Genomic DNA, 20,000 nt, shown 5'->3' on the forward strand with positions numbered 1-20,000 from the left:
CTTGACATGCATGGTAGTCATCTTTCGACGTTCATGATTGAGATGGAAATAGATTGTTTTTATTGAAAACATGAAAAGCACGCCACACCTCTCGTCGGTAATATAATTATACACAGGCAACCCAACAATTTGAGATCACTTCCAACACCCTCGCTTGATCTCACTTAAATCTAACTTACAAAATAATTTATGTGTATTACCAAGTGCTAAATTAAAGGTAAAATCTACCGTGATAACTACAATCTATATTGGCATGTACACTTAAATAAGCCTACTGTAAATACCAATAGTTACAAGCTTGCAATAGAACGTGAACGCTTAACCAAAGATATAACTTAAACTTTGTCGTCGGTTTAGTCATTACATCAGCTACCATGTCGGTAGTGGGGCCAATATTTGATCACTACTTTACCGGCATCTTGCACTTTGCGACTAAAATGATAACGATAGTGCCCTGATTATGTTCAAAATCACTACAGGGTCACAGACACATACTTCACCGATATTATTCATAAACTGAGTAAGGTACGGGCCCTCCTGCGCTGCCGTTGCGAATGCAATATACTCTGCCTCGTAAGATGACAGAGCTACGGTTGGTTGTTTTCTGGATTTCCAGGATATAAGCGGTACCCACTGGTACTACGTAGATCATCTGTCGATGAAGCCTAGTCAGCATCGTTGTAACCTGTGAGAGTTAAGCGTTCGTCACACTTCCTATAACATAGCTTAGTCATAGTCAAGAGTACCCTTAAGATATCTCAATACATGCATCGCTGCAGTCCAGTGTTCCTCGCGTGGATTAGACGGGAACTAAGACAGTCTGGTAACGACCCAGCATATAGCTGGCCTAGTGCATGTCAAAGCGTAAATTAAACTACCAACAACTTCACGATACCTCATAGGGTCAAAAGGAATCTTACTTCCAAAATCGAGTTTCGGCTTCCAGGGTGTGGCCCTTGGTTTACAATTGGCCATCCCAAAGCGTTCAAAGGTAAAGGTACACCTTATTTAACTTCGGTAATTCCTTTACCCTCTGGAGGGTATTCTCCCAGGAAGTATTAGCCCCCTCTTTCCATCAGTGCTCCGTTTTAAGGGTATTTAAAGTTACTTAGGCAAAGTACTGAAAGGAAAGAAGTCGAGACAAGAATGTGGGATCAGGGGATCGAACTCGGGACCTCTTGCATCAAGAGCGCGCACTAACCGATTGTTCCACCCTTGCTCCTCAACGATTTATATCAGAATCATTCAAAAGATGTATAAGACACCAAATAAGACAATGTATGTATGTATGTAAATATGTAAAATGCCGCATCTTTCACTATTACTTATCGGCTCTGTCTGGTCAGTGGGATCTTTTTTAAACTGTCAGTATCAGAGGGTACTAAATTCATTAGTATTAGGGGGTATTTACATGAGACCGGGACGAACTCAGACCGGTATGAACTTGTACCGATATGAAATTTTTGTAGCCGTGTACATGAAACTGGGACGAGATGCTTGGTGTCTGGTTTTCGGATGAAACGATATGTTTTATATGGCTGACCTAACAGCATACAAGCTTGAAATTTCTGCACCCGGTCTGAGTTTTGTTGGCATTTACATGAGACTGATACGAACTCAGACCGGTACCGTGAAGAATTTCTCGTCTCGGTGTAGCAACAGAGACGAAGTCAGATCGGTCTGAGTTCATTGTCAGGTCGGTATTATGTAAACGCATAAAAAGGAAGGAGGCCGATACGAACTCGTGCCGGTCTGAGTTCGTCTCGGTCTCATGTAAATACCCCCTCAGTGTTTTGTGGTGAGAGTATAAGATCTCTGTCTTCACAGGACAAGGGTTCTGTTTGAACTTGCTGTTCACTGACATCCTTTGCATTGAATTTAACTACCGTGTACTTCAATACTTTACCGGTTTCTAGGAAATACACTGGGTAAGTAGGGTTTCCTTTATCATACCCTACAAAAATCCCTTTGTTACACCTAGGGTCTAATTTCTGCTTCTTGTGTGTCTAAGCAACGCACTCGGATCCAAAAATCCTCATGTTAGACAAGTTAGGTTTACGCCTTGTCAAAGAAAAATAGGGTGTTTGCCTTAAACGATTGTTATAGCTCCATGGCGTGTGTATGTAGCTGCCATCACTGCATATGGCCAAAATCATTTACTTAGACCACTCTGTAAAAGTAAACATCTACCCATTTCGAAGGGAGTTCTCCAGTGACACTCGGAAGTTCCATTTTGGTGAGGAGAATAAGGTGCAGAGGCATCATGCCTTATCTTGTTTACTCTCAGAAGGGATTCGAACTCTTGAGACGTAAATTCCACACAGTTGTCTGACCGTATATATTTGACCTCACCAAATGGTGCTGAGTCCGCTAGAAATATCTCCGTGGCAGTTACATGTACAGTATCGGTCTTATTCTTCAGGAAATATACAAACTATGCCCCTGAAAAATCATGTGTAAATGCTAGACAGTATCGATAACCTTTCAGTCTAGAGACTGGGTCAACGGGTCCAGCAAAGTCGGTGTGGACTAGTTCTAATGGCTTTTTCGCTTTTGCATCAGGTTTCCTATTTCTAGTTTGTGTCATTTTTCCTAGTGCACAAACCTCACAATCATTGGTGTGGCTCAGCTTCATGCCATCTACTACATGTTCTAATTCCAGGAAGTCCTCATAGTCACAGTGTCCCAGAATTTCATGCCAGTCTTTCAAATTATGTGCATAGCTAACAGAATCAGAATCAACCTTATCATCACATGTATTTAGATAATATAATCTACCATGTTTCTCGATGTTAAACGTAGTACCGTCCTTGTAAACAAGCTCAGCAGAATCGGGCAGGAAAGTAACACTACCACCCGTCTCAGTTGCGGCTTGCACCGAAATATATCTTGAGGATATGATGGAATGTACAGAGCATCCCTCAGAGTTCCCTTGATCAGATTTCCAGTTGAATCCTTGATCATTATTTCTACATCCCCTCTCTTAAGTGCAACATTGTTTGATCTTGTTCCACTTGCCAGCTCAATGTAGCTGTTGTGTTTGTCCGGCTTGAATGCATTGTCAAATTTGGTGAGCTTGGACATCTGTCATGATGTGCGCAGTTGCACCACAAACTACCAGCAGTGCATTACGTTTTGTGAGCCTCCTTGACTTGCGTGCACATTGGTTTTAAATGCAAATGCAATTTATCCTCCATCATGTGAATCATCTGCAAACTCCAAAGCCTGATTAACTTTGTCTAAACGTTCCTTGTGATCGTTTTGCAGACACTGCGGTCGTCAGTGCAAGGGTATTTTTGCCTTCAATTTACTTTTAGTCTGGGCTCGATCTCTTAAATACAGAATTTGAGGCAAATTATGGGTCTCCGTGCTCTCAGTTCGCACATTCAGGTTCTGCGAGACTAAGTTGGCAACAGTTTTACAATTTCAGATCATTGATGTAGTTGTCTCGTCAAACGGAGTAAACACAACACGGGAACTTGGATTAACGATCAGAACTTTTACTTGAGTAGTTTCATTAGATACCAAATCGACATTCCGCTAGAGAGTTCTTGGCTTGGCTTGAGGTGTCATGCCTTCCCTTGTTTGCATCGTCGATCGGTGATTCGTTCGTTCTTTCCCTTGATTTAAACACGGTTTCGGTCGATAATTAAAAGGGTGTTTTTTTTAATAATCTCCGAATTGTAATTTCAGAGTACGTGCGCATAATATACAACAATCGTTCGCGGTTTTACTTGACAGTCTTCCTCATTTTACTAGCTTCTTTGGTGTATATCCCCTCTCCATGCTTTGCAAATTAACATCGGTGTTTGCTATTTTCCCATCTTCCGTGCATGCTGCTTTCAAGTTTTACCACTAAATATTGACACTTGAAATAAACAACTTGATTTCGTATATACAGCTTTACTCTGATTGACTGTTCGTAATTGAATTCGAATTGGGCGGCATTTAAAAAGCAGCAGTTTTCGAGCAGGCGGTATTTCACAGCCCCCTTCCCCATTCTCCGTGCAGCTTATGTCTCTCATGCCAACAATACCGCCAGCTACGCAGGGAATTAAATTCACCTGGACTGACGATGAAGTCCAACTCCTTTTAAAAGTAACCAATGAATACACAATCAGTAAAACGGCCGAGGATCCACTGAGTCCAGATTAGATATAGTGACATTTTGGATTGCTTAAGGAAAAAGATACATAATTCAACAGGCTCGGGAAAAGATTCTATTGACAAGAGAGAAGAAATCTCCAAACAGCGTCTTACCAACAAACTGAAATCAATAAGGTTAAAGTATAGACAAGCTGTTGATACAGGGAAACGGAGTGGACATGGACGTGTGGTGTTACTATACTATGAACATAGAGAAGGTATTTGGGGAGGATCCCCGGCAACGCAGCAACTTGCAGCTGGCCTTGAAAGTACAAATATTGGCAAATGGTGATGAGCGAAGAGAAACGACCTACTCAACAAACCCATCTCCTACACCTTTAGATGCCAGTAATACTTCTCATACTTCGAGTAACTAGGTTAATGTATCGAATGATGAATCAGTAACTGAAGCAGAGTCGGCGAGTGTGACGCAAAGGCGAAATATTCTTAACAGCAAGCTCAATAACTACAACAAGAGAAGTTAAAGACGTCTGGAAAAGGTCAAATCCGGAACCGGATCCTGAAACGGAACCGGATCCGGAATAAGAACAAGAAATGTCGATAACATCCAGTTGTTTTATTTCAGCTAAAAAAATTGAATGGTATATTAAACACTTTAAACTGCAAAATTGATCTTTTCGGTTATTGTTGTGACAGCAAAGTTCGTACCACTGGCGTCACTCCTTTTTTGAACGGCTCGAGTTATGAGAATGATTGACATTGAGACTACTCTTTGTCCCTTGGTGTTAAGCATTATTTATATCAAGAAGTAGGTAGAACAAACTCCCAGTTATGGAAATATCAATTTTATTAGTTACAACAAGCACAGTAATTTGTTATTTGCTACAAAAATGAAACTTGAAGTACAGTGAAACTTCAAATGAGATAAAGTAAAGGTAAAGTCATTTTATTTAACGCTGGTAGTTCCTTTAGGTATGAGGCTGGTATCAATGGAAGCCTAAGTGGCGCCCTTTACCTCCCTCCCCCTGTCAGTGCTCCATTTTACAGGTATTTAAAGCTATAGCAAAACCGACCAGAGGAAAGTCGAAACAGACATTGAAATCACGGAACATCCGAAAGCCCGAAAGCCGCACACTAACCAACTGAGCTAGGTCTGCTCTACAACAATAAGATTAATCTTAGTAGGATAAATCTCTATTTGTAGCAGATATATTTACAAGTTTTGTAATGATAGCAAAACTAGCTGTTACTTATCCCACAACTAAGGTAGTGAGGGACGTAGGTCTTTCCTGATTAGCTGTGAAAAGTGCTTTGTTTTTCTATTTACACAGAAGTTTACGAAGCAGTTTGGGCTGTCAAACGAACATAAGACCCATGCCTCTCAGCAACTTGATTGTAGAACTAACGACAGCTAGTTTTGCTAACTTTTACAGCAGGGGAATGTTTCTTTGAAAATATATTTGCTATGGCTGGTAAAAATATTTATCTTAACAAGAAATGTCAAGCCTAGGTGGGGATTTTAGCTCGCTGCATGTCAAATATGTATGGAAATTTCAACATTTTGTGACTACACAAGGTTTTATCTCAAGCCACTTGTGAACTGTTTGACTATTTTTAAGCCTCATTTATACTAGAACGTTTCCTTGACAATTGTCCTTGTTCAAAGACTAGCGGCACACCAGTTTTTGAACAAGGGCACATGTCAGGGAAAACTTATTCAAAGAAAACTTGCTAGCATAAATGAGGCTTTAATGTTGTTCTTCATTGTTGAGTTCTACTGTGGTATATCAGTTGAAAGATCAAAGTACTTTAGAATTTGTCTAACATTCTTCCCCTGTTGTTGGATAGTGCTGGAGTTTGAACTTGCCTATCATAATTCATAGACGTTTGTACTGTTTCCTCACCTGTACTTTCATTGTTAACTGCACAAAAATTGTGCGAGACAAAACGAGCATAAATTACATGTGGTAGGTAATCTATGTCAATGTCCATTGCAAGTCCAAGACAACCAAATCCTGCTTTTGGACGTCCAAAAGCACATTCAATTACAAAACGTGCACTGCAAAGCTTAAGACCAAAATGTTGTTCTTGTCTTGTTCAGCCCCCACTAGCCTACTCTTTCGTCAAGTAGGGTAGAAGTGGATAGGCTGGGTCACTTAGTAAGAATACTGGGATTGGATCTTCACCCTCAAGGATGTAAAAGAGAATCAAAAAACTGTAATGATGAAGTATAAGTGTCATTATCCCAGTGTTTGTAGTGTTTTTAAAGAACATTTTAAAGAAATATCTGATAACAAAAAGGCTAGAAATCAGCAGAAACTGGTCGGGACCACTATTGATCTCTGATTTTAAGATGTGTAATTTGATATTAATTAACCAGCTGTTTAAATTTTTGACTGTCTAATGCCTTTTCCTTCAAATACCCTTTTTTTTCCTGCCCTCCCTATCCCTCTATCCCCTCCTCCTCTCCGTCCTTCTTCCGTTCTTTCTCTCTTACATTTCTTTTATGTCATCTTTTCTGTTTCCAAATTGAGCAAGCAATGCCTTCTTTTTTTTGTACAAAATAGATAATTGTAAAAGTTTGAGTTCCCTTCTCCTCCTTAATGCCATTGTTTCTGTTCTTTGGCATAATAACTTCCACTTTTCAGTAGGTCATTCAATTTAGAATTTGCAAACATCCGGGCATCATGAACACTGCCTGGCCATTTGACAACGACTCGTGACATCCATGAAACAGTACTTTTGTCACAGCAAACTTGGACGTTAAGGGAATGGTAACCTTTCCTGTTGCTGTAGTCAGTCGGATTTTCTTGAGGTTGCCTTATTGCAATGTGTGTTCCGTCTATTGCGCCCAAAAATTGCGGTATAGGACACGAATTTAAGAAATTGGTCAGGGCATCTTCTACTGCATTTCCGGGGATAGGAAGTGTCATGTAATTTGGACCCAGATGGAGAGTTACCGCCCTAGTTACTCTTCGTATGATTACGGAAACACAGGGCCGAGATAGTCCAAAAGAATTTGCTGTCTTCCTTAGCCGCCCTTCATCAGATAGGTAACACAGGGTCAACGCTACCTGTCTTTCCACCTCGGCCGGAAGTCGCGTGTTCGTAACTTTCCATTGGATGAAGGGGCTCAATTCATCACACAACTTGTAGAAATTCTCATTGCGCATTCTGAAGTTCTCCTTCCATTCATCTGAAAACACAATGCCTTTTACAAAATTGTCCCACCACACGAGTTCTTCCAGGTCGAACCAGAAACATCGCTTTGATTTTTTCTCTATCGCTTTGCCGTAGAATACCGGCTGCGAAAAAGTTAGCATTTCACAAAGTCTCTGCCTATGGTTATGATGCGCTTCTCGATTTAAGTACAGCATAATTCCTGAAAGTTGAAATAGCGAACTCAAACCAGGAATCAAAATGGTGATGGCATATGCGAACGCAGCACTACGTGCGAGATTCACAATTTGGAATCGAACAATGCAAATTTCGCGCCAGAGGCTGTCGGGTTAAAATGTTACGGGCCTTTTTGCGATAAAGTGGTAGAAGGAAAGTATCCAAGAAGAGATAACGCAGAATTTGAAGGCATTTCTTATATTTGCATCCGAATTGTCACATTCTCGCCACGTTGTCGTGTAGAATACTTGATCGTGCTCTAAGCCGCTGAGAGTAAAGCACAAGTAGCGGGGCGAAAAATGGTCCCCGTTCACTTTCCTTCAAAGTATAGTGACAAGGTAGGAGGCGGAAGCCAGCGTCGAGACTCCGATCGACCCAAAACAAGCACGATTTTTTTCGCGAAAATCGAATCCAGTCGCTAAATAAACACGCCAGGCTTATGGAACATGAATTTTTCTAAACCATGAATCCACTAAAGCATCTCCAGGTAGCAAAACGCGAAGCCACCAGGCTCCGTGGAACTTGTAAGTTAACCTGCTAAAATAGCGGCCCAAAACCGTTGTCCTCGCAAAGTATTCCCTTCAAAATGGCACTGAACACGGGACGCCTGGTGACGAGTATAATGAGTCCCACTGGAGGGAGGGTAGTCCCAAATTGCTCAAAGCAAAACTCACTGTCCCAATCGGGACTCCCCTTCCTCCAAGGGGACTTATTATACAATGAAGGAAGGTGAACAGGGACCACTTTTCCCGAAACTTCGCGCAAGTATTAAAGACAACAACAGCTCACCACATGGTAGGTTTCATCGATTTTTACTTTTTTCTAGCAAATTTCCAGACCTAAACTTCGCCTCATATGTTCTCTATATTTACCTATGTGGCACACACAGTGAGCCTGGGTTACCTGTGGAATAAGTCCATTTGTGACTGTGCTGGGGAGCCCACCCATGCCATAACAACACTCTGATCTAATTCACTCTTGCAGTTACTTTAAATGCAACTGAGCCTGGAGGGAAGGGGCGTCTCTAAGGACGCCGTTGGGTCAGTCCTCCTTATTTGGATTAAACGGTAAAGTTGTGATGAGTTAGAACAAAAACTTTCGGCCTTCGGTCAAATCAGGCGAGAGGTATTGTAAACCGGTGGGATTTTCAAGGGGCAGTACACAGCAAATTTAACGAGTTACGAGTCCAGAATAGGAGGTTCATGAAAATGCCTACTAGGCTACTCCTAGATGTTGATGGTTCGCCATATCAATCCCTTCAAAAATCAACAGGTGGCAGAGCGGCTGAAAAGTTATTGAATTACTGGTCTCGAGTTCAAATTTTCAACATATCCCGAAAAAACAAAAAGAGTTAGGTTATTTTTTTGGATTGCAAGTTCAATCTGGCTCTAGTTTATTTTCTTTGTTGAAATTATTCTAATATTCCAATGGCACCGCTGTTGCTTCTGCTAACAGTATTCTACAGCCTAGATTCAACTAATTTGACAAAATAACAAAATTGCCGAGGTTCATGAGAATAATCCATCGTTTTCAACGAAAGAACATTCAAGGAATTATTAATCCGGTCCTATGAATTAAACCTGGAATCTGTTCACGATTTGAAACTATCCTGTTTTCTTTGGGTTCATTGAATCCTGATGACAACATCAACACTATTTTTTATGGACAGTGTAAACTGATAAGAAGATATTAATTGCTTTCCTTGCAAATTAATGACCACAAATCCGCTGGTAACAATGGTCGGGCAAGGCAAAAGTAATGACCCAATTTGCCAAAAGAAAATAAATAAATAAATATACTTACACGAAAGTTAGGCAACTCTTTCTTGGGGTGAATGAGGATAAAATTAAAAATTTAGAATCCAATGTTTTGCAGGAAAACTTAAAGTCCAGGCCCCAGTCGTTCAAAAGGATAGCGCTCTCTTCCGGATAAATCACTATCCATTGGATAGCGCAATTGGTTTCGCTATGACTTATCCACTGGATAGTGATTTATCAGGCGGATAGCGCTATCATTGTTTGAAGAACTGGGCCCCGGCCTCAGTTGTCCAAAAGATGGATAGCGCTCTCTGCCGGATAAGTCTCTATTCAGTGAATAAGTCACACCGATGAAACATAAAGAGAGAAATCACGAAAACAGCAACCACCTAATCACTCAAAAGGATTGATATGAACAACGGCTAAGTCAAACGACAAAAAGATGTATGTAATTTACGTGTCTATGTTTAAGTCGATAAAAGCTCCTATTCTTGAGGCTATTCGTTGCTTAGTGCAGATAGAAAACGTGACTGATTTATGATGCCTTGTTGGTCCCAAAGAGAAAGTGGCGGTCCCGCCAATTCATAAACCTCGCAAATCCAACAATAACAGATAAAGAAGGTCACACACTTACCATGCAATTAGTGAGCAATAGCCATGATAGCGTGATTATCGTAAGGCTTTGTCATTCTTGACTCATCCTGACCTCTGGTGGAGTTGATTCGATGGCGTTCCACTCAAACGACCCGAACTTTCGCCCGTTGCTAAGTCACGTCACACTGGCATGAGGAGTGGGTCAAAAAACATAATTGGAAAGCAATACAGTTACCCCCCACTCCCCTCTTGAACTGACCATTCAAATTGTGACTTTAATTTGGGCCACCTGTGATAAAACCGGGTGACATACTTATTTTCTTGGAAATGTTCATGACGTCGTTAGAGTTTTTGATAGGCTGGAAAACTCAAATAATACAGGAAGGATAAGTCAAAAATATATTGGGTATTTTCCAGTAAGGTGGGTGTGTAAAATAGGCCTATGGTGGGCGTGGACGGAGGGGGGGGCCCAAAACTTCTTGCATTTGGCCAAAAGCCGCAGCTGTCGGGGTGTGGACTCTGTGGTTGTGCATTAAATTTGAGGTCACTGTAGATATAATATTTGCAAACAAAACGATGCTCATCGATAGCTCATAATCAATCTTTCCTCGTTCGAATTCAGTGAAGAGAAAATTTCCCTCTAATACCCTCCGTTCATTCAATATGTTGAAGAAACGGGATATGAACTCTGCCTGGATTGACAAGGAACTCGCGTTTCGTTAAAAGATTTTGATAAAATTGACAGCGCGCCTATGCATAAACTTTGTTATTTACTTATTACAGAAAGAGCACACAAATCCTGTAAACGTTTATAAGTAAAGCATTTTGCAAAAGTTCCAGTAGGTTCTTCGCAGTTTTAATTATTTTGAAATTGTGCAAGCGCTTGATAGCCAACATTCAGCTTTATGTTGTTGTTCTGCCTCAGTGATCTCAGGTAGTTAAATGCCGCTTTCTCTTCATCCGTGGTTATATTCAGAACTGCGTACATATTCTTCAAACCATCTGATCTTGCTTTCTCCACGATACCAAGGGCATCTGCTCTGGCCTGAGCATTAATAACAGCAGCTTGTGCACTTGCGTTCTGCCCAATTTCCCTGGCCTCGTTGAAAATTTCGTTTTTGTGTTTCTCAGTTTCCTTACGAACAACCTGTGATGGACATAATAAAGGAAAAAAAGGATAACCATGGGGTTCATTTCATTTATCCGCTGCAAGAGCCTAATTGCGGGCAGCTTTACTGAACAGATCCCAGTAGCTCAGCTGGATGAGCCTTGTGTGCAGCGTAATTGGGCGGTCATGGGTCTAGTCCCGTTCGAGCGTGAATTATTTTTAGGCTTCTGTGAAGGTGCTTCTTGCATGCTACGTACTTCACTGTGATGATAATTCTAAAAATACAATACAATACATACTTAATTAACCGCTCCCCACAGGGGCTTTTCATGGCCAATCTGAACACAACGAAAAGACAGAACAGAACAACAACAACAGCTGCTAAGAATCTCAAGTTGACGGAGGCAAACCATTTGGCATTTTACAGGTGCAGCTGGGAAGTTGGACCAGGGACTACCAGGATCAAAGCGGGTCTTGAACTCGGGATCTCCGAATCTTAAGACAAGTGCCCTAACCACTGAGCCACACTGCCTCATTCCACATATACATGTGCCCCATCCACTGTCTCATTCCACATGTGCAGTTCACGCATAAAGTACTGATAAAACAGCGTCTGCCGATTTTCCCCTATATCCTTCTTTTGACAAGTCGGAGATCTTTAAAGGCAGAGGCTTCCCAGGTCGCACAGGCAACTCTCTAATTGGCTGATTCAGTGAGAACTTGTAAAAACAGTTTTTGCTTTCGCCGAACGTGGAGTTATTTACAGAGTTTCAAAATATTAAGAACACTCAAGAAGAGGCTATACTTTAAAATCTGTCAACCGATAACAATGCATATGTCCTGGTGATGCATTTAACATGGTCAAGAGAGTCAGCTATCTTCCTCTTTGTTGCCTTTTATTTTTCTATTTTAATATTTGCGATAGCTTGTTTGCAGGATAACTTATTTCAATTATAACTTGTTTTTCTTATCGTATATCTAGTTTCTCCACATAATTAAAGTTCTCCGGAATTTTTTATCATTTAACCTTTCAACGAGTAATACTTCCTTACTTTCCGAAAACACATTACCACACTTCAAAGTATCGTTTCGTGAGATTTTTATTGCGCGGGATTTGATCGTTTTGGGACATTTGATTGTAGGAGAATTGGAAGTCGTCAAATATTTGTTACAGTAAGCCATTCTTGGCTTTTACGTGACGCCATAAAACAGACGATTGAGTTTTTATCTTCATTAAGCAAAAAATATACCTTCTTGCAAGTTTTCAGCTCGATAGCATGCTTTTTTTTTATATAGAGCAGTTTAAATTTCAGTTATCTTTTTTCTCCAGAGCGCGTGACATAGAGACATGCAATGAACATGAAAATATCGATTCACATCGTGCTTTTAAGCTCTGAACAACCAATATATCAAGACAAGTGTAAATGCGAATATTTACAAGTTCAGCAGAGCAAAGATAGGTTTTCAGATAGCCGAAGTAAATCGAGGTCTTTCCCGCTGTTTTCCGGCCTCCACGTTTGTGCAAGTGTCCTTCTGAAGGACATCACCACGTGGTATCTCTATACGAAACTCTACAGTTTGAGTGGTACATTTTGCCGAATAATTCAAGTATATAGCACACAAGCCTGAGATTTAAACATGTTGTTTCTTTATCACTCTTATATGACAGATATTTCAATTTCTTGACTATGTTTTATGACTGGTGATCGATTTCATTTTAATTTTCCAAGGGTAAAACTATGTGCGTCAAAACAAGAATAAAGGCCGCAACAAAGATTTACCTAAAAAGCATATGAGGCGTCTCGGAGAAGCGACATGGGACAGCGATCCAGCAGTTGTTGGAGGGAGGATGAAAACCGTTAAAAATTATACTAATGTTTGTTTTTGCCTCAACTGAAATCGTATAATTCCATCGATTTATTTGTAACTTTCACATGTTTGCATTACTCAGCGATGACCTCAACCAATCGAATTGCAATAATTTTTCAGTGATAAGGTAAAACGTTACGGATAATGATCAGCTAGGCCCAAATGCAATGCACAGGGAAAGAGAATAAATGTTAAGAGCTGCTTTGAATCTCTTTAACACCCTGATTGTTATCAAAACTGAAAAAGTGTCAAAATATTATGTCAACTTGATCTCGTAGGGGAAGCGCAATCCTTTCACTCGAAGTTGAACCATTTCTCCAAGAGGATTGTTTTATGATACAGTGCCATGACAAGAGCATGTTCGCATTCTCACAGATGGACTAGAAGGAGCGTGGAATGGGTGGCTAATGCGGGGGAATTTTTGTAGATGCAAATATTTCTTTTCCTGCGTATGCCTCCACTGCGTACTAGCCAAATCGACTATGAGAACAGGAATTATATATGGCCTATTCTACTCTATCCTATTCTATTCTGAACAAAGGCGTTACCTTCTCTCTCAATTCAAACTGTGCTCGTTCTTCCTCTGCCGCTTCTATAACCTGTCGCAAGTATCGACTCTTGACATCGTCATGCACGTCGACTGCCAGTAACTGGAAATACCGCACCTCTACAAAAATCCCCTTTTGATCACTCTTACAGAGGTTGTTACTGATACAGTAACCACAAGGCGGCATATCTTCTTCATTTGTTGGACATGTCTGTCGGCAGCAACCATCAACCCGCTTAGCCAATGCTTTGAAAAGTTCGCTTTCAATGTTCTGTCGATTCCTGTAAACAATTGAGGGAAACAATGAGTTCTGATCTAAATTAAGCCCTTTGCAAACGCTCCTGCCTCTGTAAAGGAATGTTGTCCCAAGCAGCGTGTGTATGTGTATGCAGAGAATTGAAGTGAGGCCAACGCTACTGTGTGCATATGATGGATAAAGAACCTTCGCTGATCCACAGCATCAGGAACTTCTTATGCAACACCATCCATCATATGCACACAATAGCGTTGGGCTCACTTGAATTCGCCCCTGTCTCTGTTGACCCAACACTTAAGGTTGGATGCAATGTGTTTGTACACCGTGTTGCGAATTGTTGCGTGTTGTTGGCATTGTTTAATATAATGACAAGTATTTGTTTGTCTTCTGAGCGTTTTAGGCGTAAGCGAACAACGTATCGTGGATTTGCGCATGGCCACCAACTATCTTTCAGAAAATGCCAATTCTAGAATTGTGATCGATGGTGAGTGGAGACGATTCTTCTATGTTAGTCTTGTAAAAAGGATGAGGCCAGACACAACAAAGGTTATATCTAAATAAGTCCCTTTACCGAAGGTAAAAATGCAACCATCTAACTGGATTTAGAAAATCAGAAGAAAAAAATGGAGACATTGTATAGATTACATGGTAGGGGTGAGCCCATTGTGCTAGAATGATCTTTGGCATAGCCTAGGCAAACGAGCATAATTTTCCAAAAAAAATATATATATATATATATATATATATATATATATATATATATATATATATATATATATATATATGAAAAGAATCAAAACAGCTGTAGGGAAGTATAATTTGTACTTTCTACTGTGTAAAGACTTTTTAAAGCTAAAACAATTTTATTCTTGCATTTAATTGATTTTTAGAATAGTAGCAAATGAATAGGCCATTTGCATGATTGCGTAATTGTACTACGAAGACCAGAATGCATTAAATGGCTTCTGTTGTCAAATTTCACCAACTGTCTCGTTATTCACTGGAGAGTCAAAAAATCTCCATAAGAAAGCATTTTAGCAAAGCACTCTGGTCTTGGTAGTAAAATGACGCCATCATGAAAATAGCCTATTACATTATTCAGTTTTATTTGGGACTGGAAACTACCGGAAGCAATTTGCTTTCCCATTTGCCTAGTTGCCTAGCAGTAGACCCTATCTCTTTCCGTGTTGCCATTCTAGAGTCGTCTGAGTCAGAGAAGAAACAAATCAAACAGTTGAAGGACATTTGAGAATCACGCTTTAGAATGCAATAATTTATGAATCGCTGGTATGTGCACCGGGAGGGTGTCATTCTGTGAAGAAATTAGGAATCTAGTAGCATAATTTTCAGGAACTTGGGCATAATTTCTGGCATAATTCAACAAAGGGTTGAGCCCATTATGCACTTTTATTTTACTAGCACAACGGCCTCAAACTCTATTCGGTAGAGGCCAATTTCATATTAGACACATTTATATGTAATTTGAACTTTCGACAGTGTGATTACTATCTAAAGAATCTGCCCAAAGTTGGTCATGGTACTAACCTTTAGGACATCTTTCTGGTGGTGGCGGTTAACTTCATAATCAAAAGACTTTTCAACAATGCGAAAACTAGTGCCCAGTCCTTTTTTTGAACTCCGGAACGGGCAATATCTTGAAAAATGGTAGGCCTCTTAACGATCGTGGGTTCGATTTTCGATGTTTTCTTGGTAACGAGCCATTTTCCATTCTAGCGTGAACGCTCAGACAATCAACACTAAGCTTTATGAGCCATCTTCCCACGGGGAAATGATTACTTCCCATATGGAAACAATTTCTTATGTCTCACCGATTTTCCTAGGGTGAAATTCTATGCGCCCCAATCAATCATGTGGCAGTTTACGAAAACAAGTGGTAAAAGTTTGCAATTCCCTTAATTATCCCTTATTTATTTATTGATAATAATTAATTGCAAAGCTAGGGTAAATCGAAACCAAGACCAGAGCAAACCATCCTCACCTTTGGACAGAGAGTGTGGTGTAAGAGTACGGTATTTTCCTGTGAAGACCTCATTCATAATGATGCTCAAAAAATACATTTTGCTAATGGTTAAGAAACGTTCTGTACAGGAGGTGGGCAAATGTATACCTAAAAACTGTTTCTAACATGGAAAAGCACCGAACCTGATGTAATCCTCGATCGGTAAATTCGCGGCTCTTCCCTTTATGGCGTCAATTGCGGTTCCCCTGACAACGGGTTCGTAGTTCACATTGTACGCTTCATGCAAATCTGGCAGAAAGTCCTTTCTTAGAAAGTACTGAAAAGCACAGGTGATTTTGATTTCGAGCTTGTCTCCAGTCCAGACTGCAATCTCATCTAGTTTGATAAAGTGTGCATTGGCCTGGAACAGCTTGAAAGTGAAGTCAGGACCAAAGAAATACCGTCCCGACGTATACACCTTGTCGATGTCCACAAAACCAGTTGATCTTTGTTTTTTGAAGCCGAGCTGTATTGTAAAAAGAAAAAAAAAAAAAAAAAAAAAAAACTAGGTTACAGATAGTATGCTTTAGCTACTGTTGCCATCAGGGTTTGAACATGCAGACACTCATTGAAGTGTTTCAGGCATCTAACGACTCCTACCAAAAACAGTTGTTTGCTAACATCTAGCATTAAAATGAGTTTGATCATAGTTTTCCAGTGTTTGTGTATCATTATATTATAATAATAATAGTAATAATAATATTTAATACTTATATTGCGCTTTTTCTATAAAAATAAACAAAAGCGCGTTACAATATTATTATTAAACTAAATTAAAAAAGAAAAAATTACTCAGTAAAATTACAATATTTACAATATAAAAATTTCCAGAGTAATTAGTAAAATATAGAATTTTTAAGAATCACAATATTAAATAAAATGAATAAATAATCTAACTAAAAGCCTTGCCGAGATCTTTCTAACAATATACCATTATTGTTACGGCGTAGTTGGTAATGTGAGGCCGGTAAGACAGAGACTAGATCCTCAAGATAGCTAGGCACAACACCGTGAAGTACCTTAAATGTAACAAGAATCTTAAAATCTACGCGCAAGCGCACTGGAAACCAGTGGAGTTCTCTTAGTAAAGGAGTAATGTGACAATACTTAGGTGCGCGGTAAGCTAATCGAGCACTGGCATTCATGACTCTTTGAAGTTTCTTAATTTGATACTCAGGAGCACCGTACAATAAACCATTACAATAATCAAGCCTGCTTGTGATGAACGCGTGAACAAGCCTCTCGGTGGACTCACGAGGCAGATACTTCCTAATGTGCCGGATATTGTACAGATAATAAAACGTGCTAGCGCAAGCCTTAGTCACATGAGTCGACATGTCCCGATGAGAATCGAACCAGGTGCCCAAATTGCGCACTGAAGAGACGGGCGATACCTCAGCTGATCTTGATCTTGTCAACGGACACCCTCGATAACTGCCTTTCCGTGCCAATGATCAAGAACTCAGTTTTGTCGTCATTTAGCATCAACTTATCATCTCTCATCCATGCGCGAACATCGCGAATACAGTTTTCAATCGCAATCACGGCATCAGCCTCACTGTTGTTATCAACGGGATTAAACGGTATATATAGCTGTGTATCGTCCGCATAGTTGTGAACGGATGGCAGATGAGATTTCACAGCGAACTCACGTAAGTGGTAAATAAGAACGGGCCCAAGCAAGAGCCTTGTTTGGACTAAAAGAACCTCTTTGGTTTTCTCAAATACCAGGTCGTTTGTTATGCTATACACTAAACTTCGAAGGATAGTATAGTTTGTTAGTTTGTATTTTGTATAAATACCTTTATGAGCTAGACTCTTGTACTCACTATCTTGGAAATTATGCAAGAACAACCTCAAGTGTTTGGGATATTTCTTTTGGCGTTTATCCGTGTCCTTGGATAGTAAACTTATCTCGGTAGAAAAATAACTTTTCTTGTTCGAAAGTTCTAAAAAATTGGTTTTCCTCTCATTTTTTTCACAAACCTGACACTGGTTTTTTGTGTACTTTTTTTGGTTCTGCAATGTTTTTAATAAGATAAACTTCCGATGGTTTTGGTATGCTTTTCCTTAAACCGCTCCATGCTTACCGCTGTATATTTCTGCATCACCGAAACTGTGTTTGGTTCACTCTCCTCATATAGCCATGACAAATTACAACACGACTACAATTATAGTATGCACACTTTGCCACCAGAACAACATTATGTCTACGTACGTTGGGGTTCAAGGCTCACTAGATTGCTGACTATTCAATGATTCCTTCACCATATTTTCGGTTTTTTTTTTCTAATGCATACAGACTTCAGACTACAACAGACACGTAGCCCGTATCCCAACACACGAACTGTAAGACATATTGCTGGCGAAATTAAATGTGTGTAAAACATATCCTGTTTGTGTGAAGTCTTCTTCGATGAAAGACGGCTGTTTTCTTATTAAGCGAGTGAATTCTTAATAATTAATTACATAGAGACATGACTTACGATGATTCTGCGTGATTTTCATGTGTTTTTCTTGGTATTTGGGGAACACAATTGTTATATATCAGTTTACCCTTTGTGGGAATGACACCAAAATTGAAGTTGACAGTTGCCTTCCTCAAATATCAAATCTCAATCCAACCTTCATTCAATAAAACTATAAAACCAAGGTGACACACGCTAACACCAACCCGGTGTGGCCAACACATCACGCATGCGCACAACCATTCCGCCCGGTCAATTAGCAGCCATGGACAGCTCATCAGCATGGCGTAGCTAACATACTTGGGGGGTGTGTTTAGCACCCCTTTAAGAGGCAGCTTCACATACCATACATGTTGTAAGCAATCACCGTTTTCCTTTAGTTTAATGTTTCTTTTTTTCCTCAATTTCATTTCAGTATTTCTCGTTTACTAGTGGTATTTCTACTGTAATCAATTGACAGGAGTAACCACATACGGTCATAGACTGCCTATTTCTTTTTAATCTTTTACACCATTTTATCAAATTTTCATTATTTTGATACAAATCCTATGGCTGGCCCTTGTTCACTTTGCTAATTAGCCTAGACGTTTTTAAAGTCTTCATAGCTTTCAAGCTCTAGTTTTGGTGGACCGACCCGTTCCGAAAACGCTCCATATCTTTTAGGGTACCGCGAATGGTGTGTGCCTTTGTATGTGAGGCGAGCGTACAAAGTATCATTCTTACCAATGTTTCTTCCCTGTATTTCTCGGCGGTCTTTAGCTCACGCTGTCGTGTTCTCGTCCACAGTTTCCAGGGCCTCCACTAGGAACGCCTGGAATAATGACCTCCCATTTTCCCGCCAAATATGAAGACCGTGGAACGGTTGAATTTTTTAACCCTGGCTTCCGTTGAAAGCCCGAGTAAAAAAAAAACAAAAACAAAAACCTGAAGATATTTGTCTTTTGGGGTTCCAAGAAGAGGAATTTTGCGTTGCCATGCAAACCCCGATCTTTCTATCGTCTTTATTTTTCTGTGAAATGAGATAATGATTTGCACAGTCGAAATTTAACCCTATGCGAGCTAGGCGTGTGGTACTTTTTTCAGTAGACGTTTGGCGACAAATAGTCTTGACCGCTAAATATCCCCATACAAGGAGTTGCTATGGAATTACTTGCAGTATTTTGATGCTGTGGGATTGCATCCGGCATGAGGCTGAAATGTAAGTAAGTACTAGCCTCTGAAAGAAAACAGAGGTGAGAGGTGGTTACATGCTGACTGAGACTCCAAACATGCTTCGTAAGGAAATTGGCGGTTCACGAGTGAAGTTGTCTCTCTGGTCGTACTGTAGATGGATTCCAGGACCTACCAAGGCTATTTGGGCTGGTTTTGAGTGGTAAATAATCCAATCGATGCCATAGTTTGCCAGTAGTATTGGGTGGCCCGGCACTTTGAAACGAGGACTGGAAGAGTCGAACTGTGGCCGAATTACCCATAATTATTTTAGGACATGAATAAGGCAACTTAAGATACGCAAGACTGGCTCCAATAAATGGCCAAAGCGAGGCCCGCGGAAAAAGAGAGAGAAAAATTCCCAGCCAGATACCAAGTCATGGCCTTGATGTTTGCTTTAAATGTAGACTTTTGATTTTAGGGCAATGTTTTTTGATTAAAAAAGTGACCACAAAAAGTGCAATTTTTGGTGCTGTTCTTTGGCCAAGAGACTAGCATTTTGGGCTTGACTTGTGAAACGAATGGGGATATGCAGCTAAATTCGGCAATTGTAGTTAGTTTTCTTTAAGCCTTTGATAATTGCAAAACACACCAGTGGGTGCTATTCACATATTCGCATGAAGTTGTGGCAAAATTTAAACAAGAAGGAAATCATAAAAGCAAAAGCGG

The 20,000-nt window shown here is 40.1% G+C and overlaps 2 protein-coding genes across 3 annotated transcripts in view; one reads left to right on the top strand and one right to left on the bottom strand.

Moving 5' to 3' along the window:
• Positions 1 to 20,000, top strand: part of LOC138013558 (uncharacterized) — a 58,635-nt gene that overhangs the window by 11,922 nt on the left and 26,713 nt on the right. The window lies entirely within an intron of this gene.
• LOC138013557 (uncharacterized) overlaps positions 10,432 to 20,000 on the bottom strand; it is a 31,474-nt gene continuing 21,905 nt past the window's right edge. The window contains exons 3-5 of the mRNA XM_068860661.1: positions 15,798 to 16,120; positions 13,380 to 13,659; positions 10,432 to 11,001 (exon numbers count right to left, since the gene is read on the bottom strand). Of these exons, the coding sequence (XP_068716762.1) occupies positions 10,711 to 11,001; positions 13,380 to 13,659; positions 15,798 to 16,120 (894 nt within the window). The 3' untranslated portion in view covers positions 10,432 to 10,710. The remainder of the gene's footprint in view (positions 11,002 to 13,379; positions 13,660 to 15,797; positions 16,121 to 20,000) is intronic.

This window comes from Montipora capricornis, chromosome 8 (genome assembly GCF_036669925.1).
Source record: "Montipora capricornis isolate CH-2021 chromosome 8, ASM3666992v2, whole genome shotgun sequence".
NCBI lineage: Eukaryota > Metazoa > Cnidaria > Anthozoa > Scleractinia > Acroporidae > Montipora > Montipora capricornis.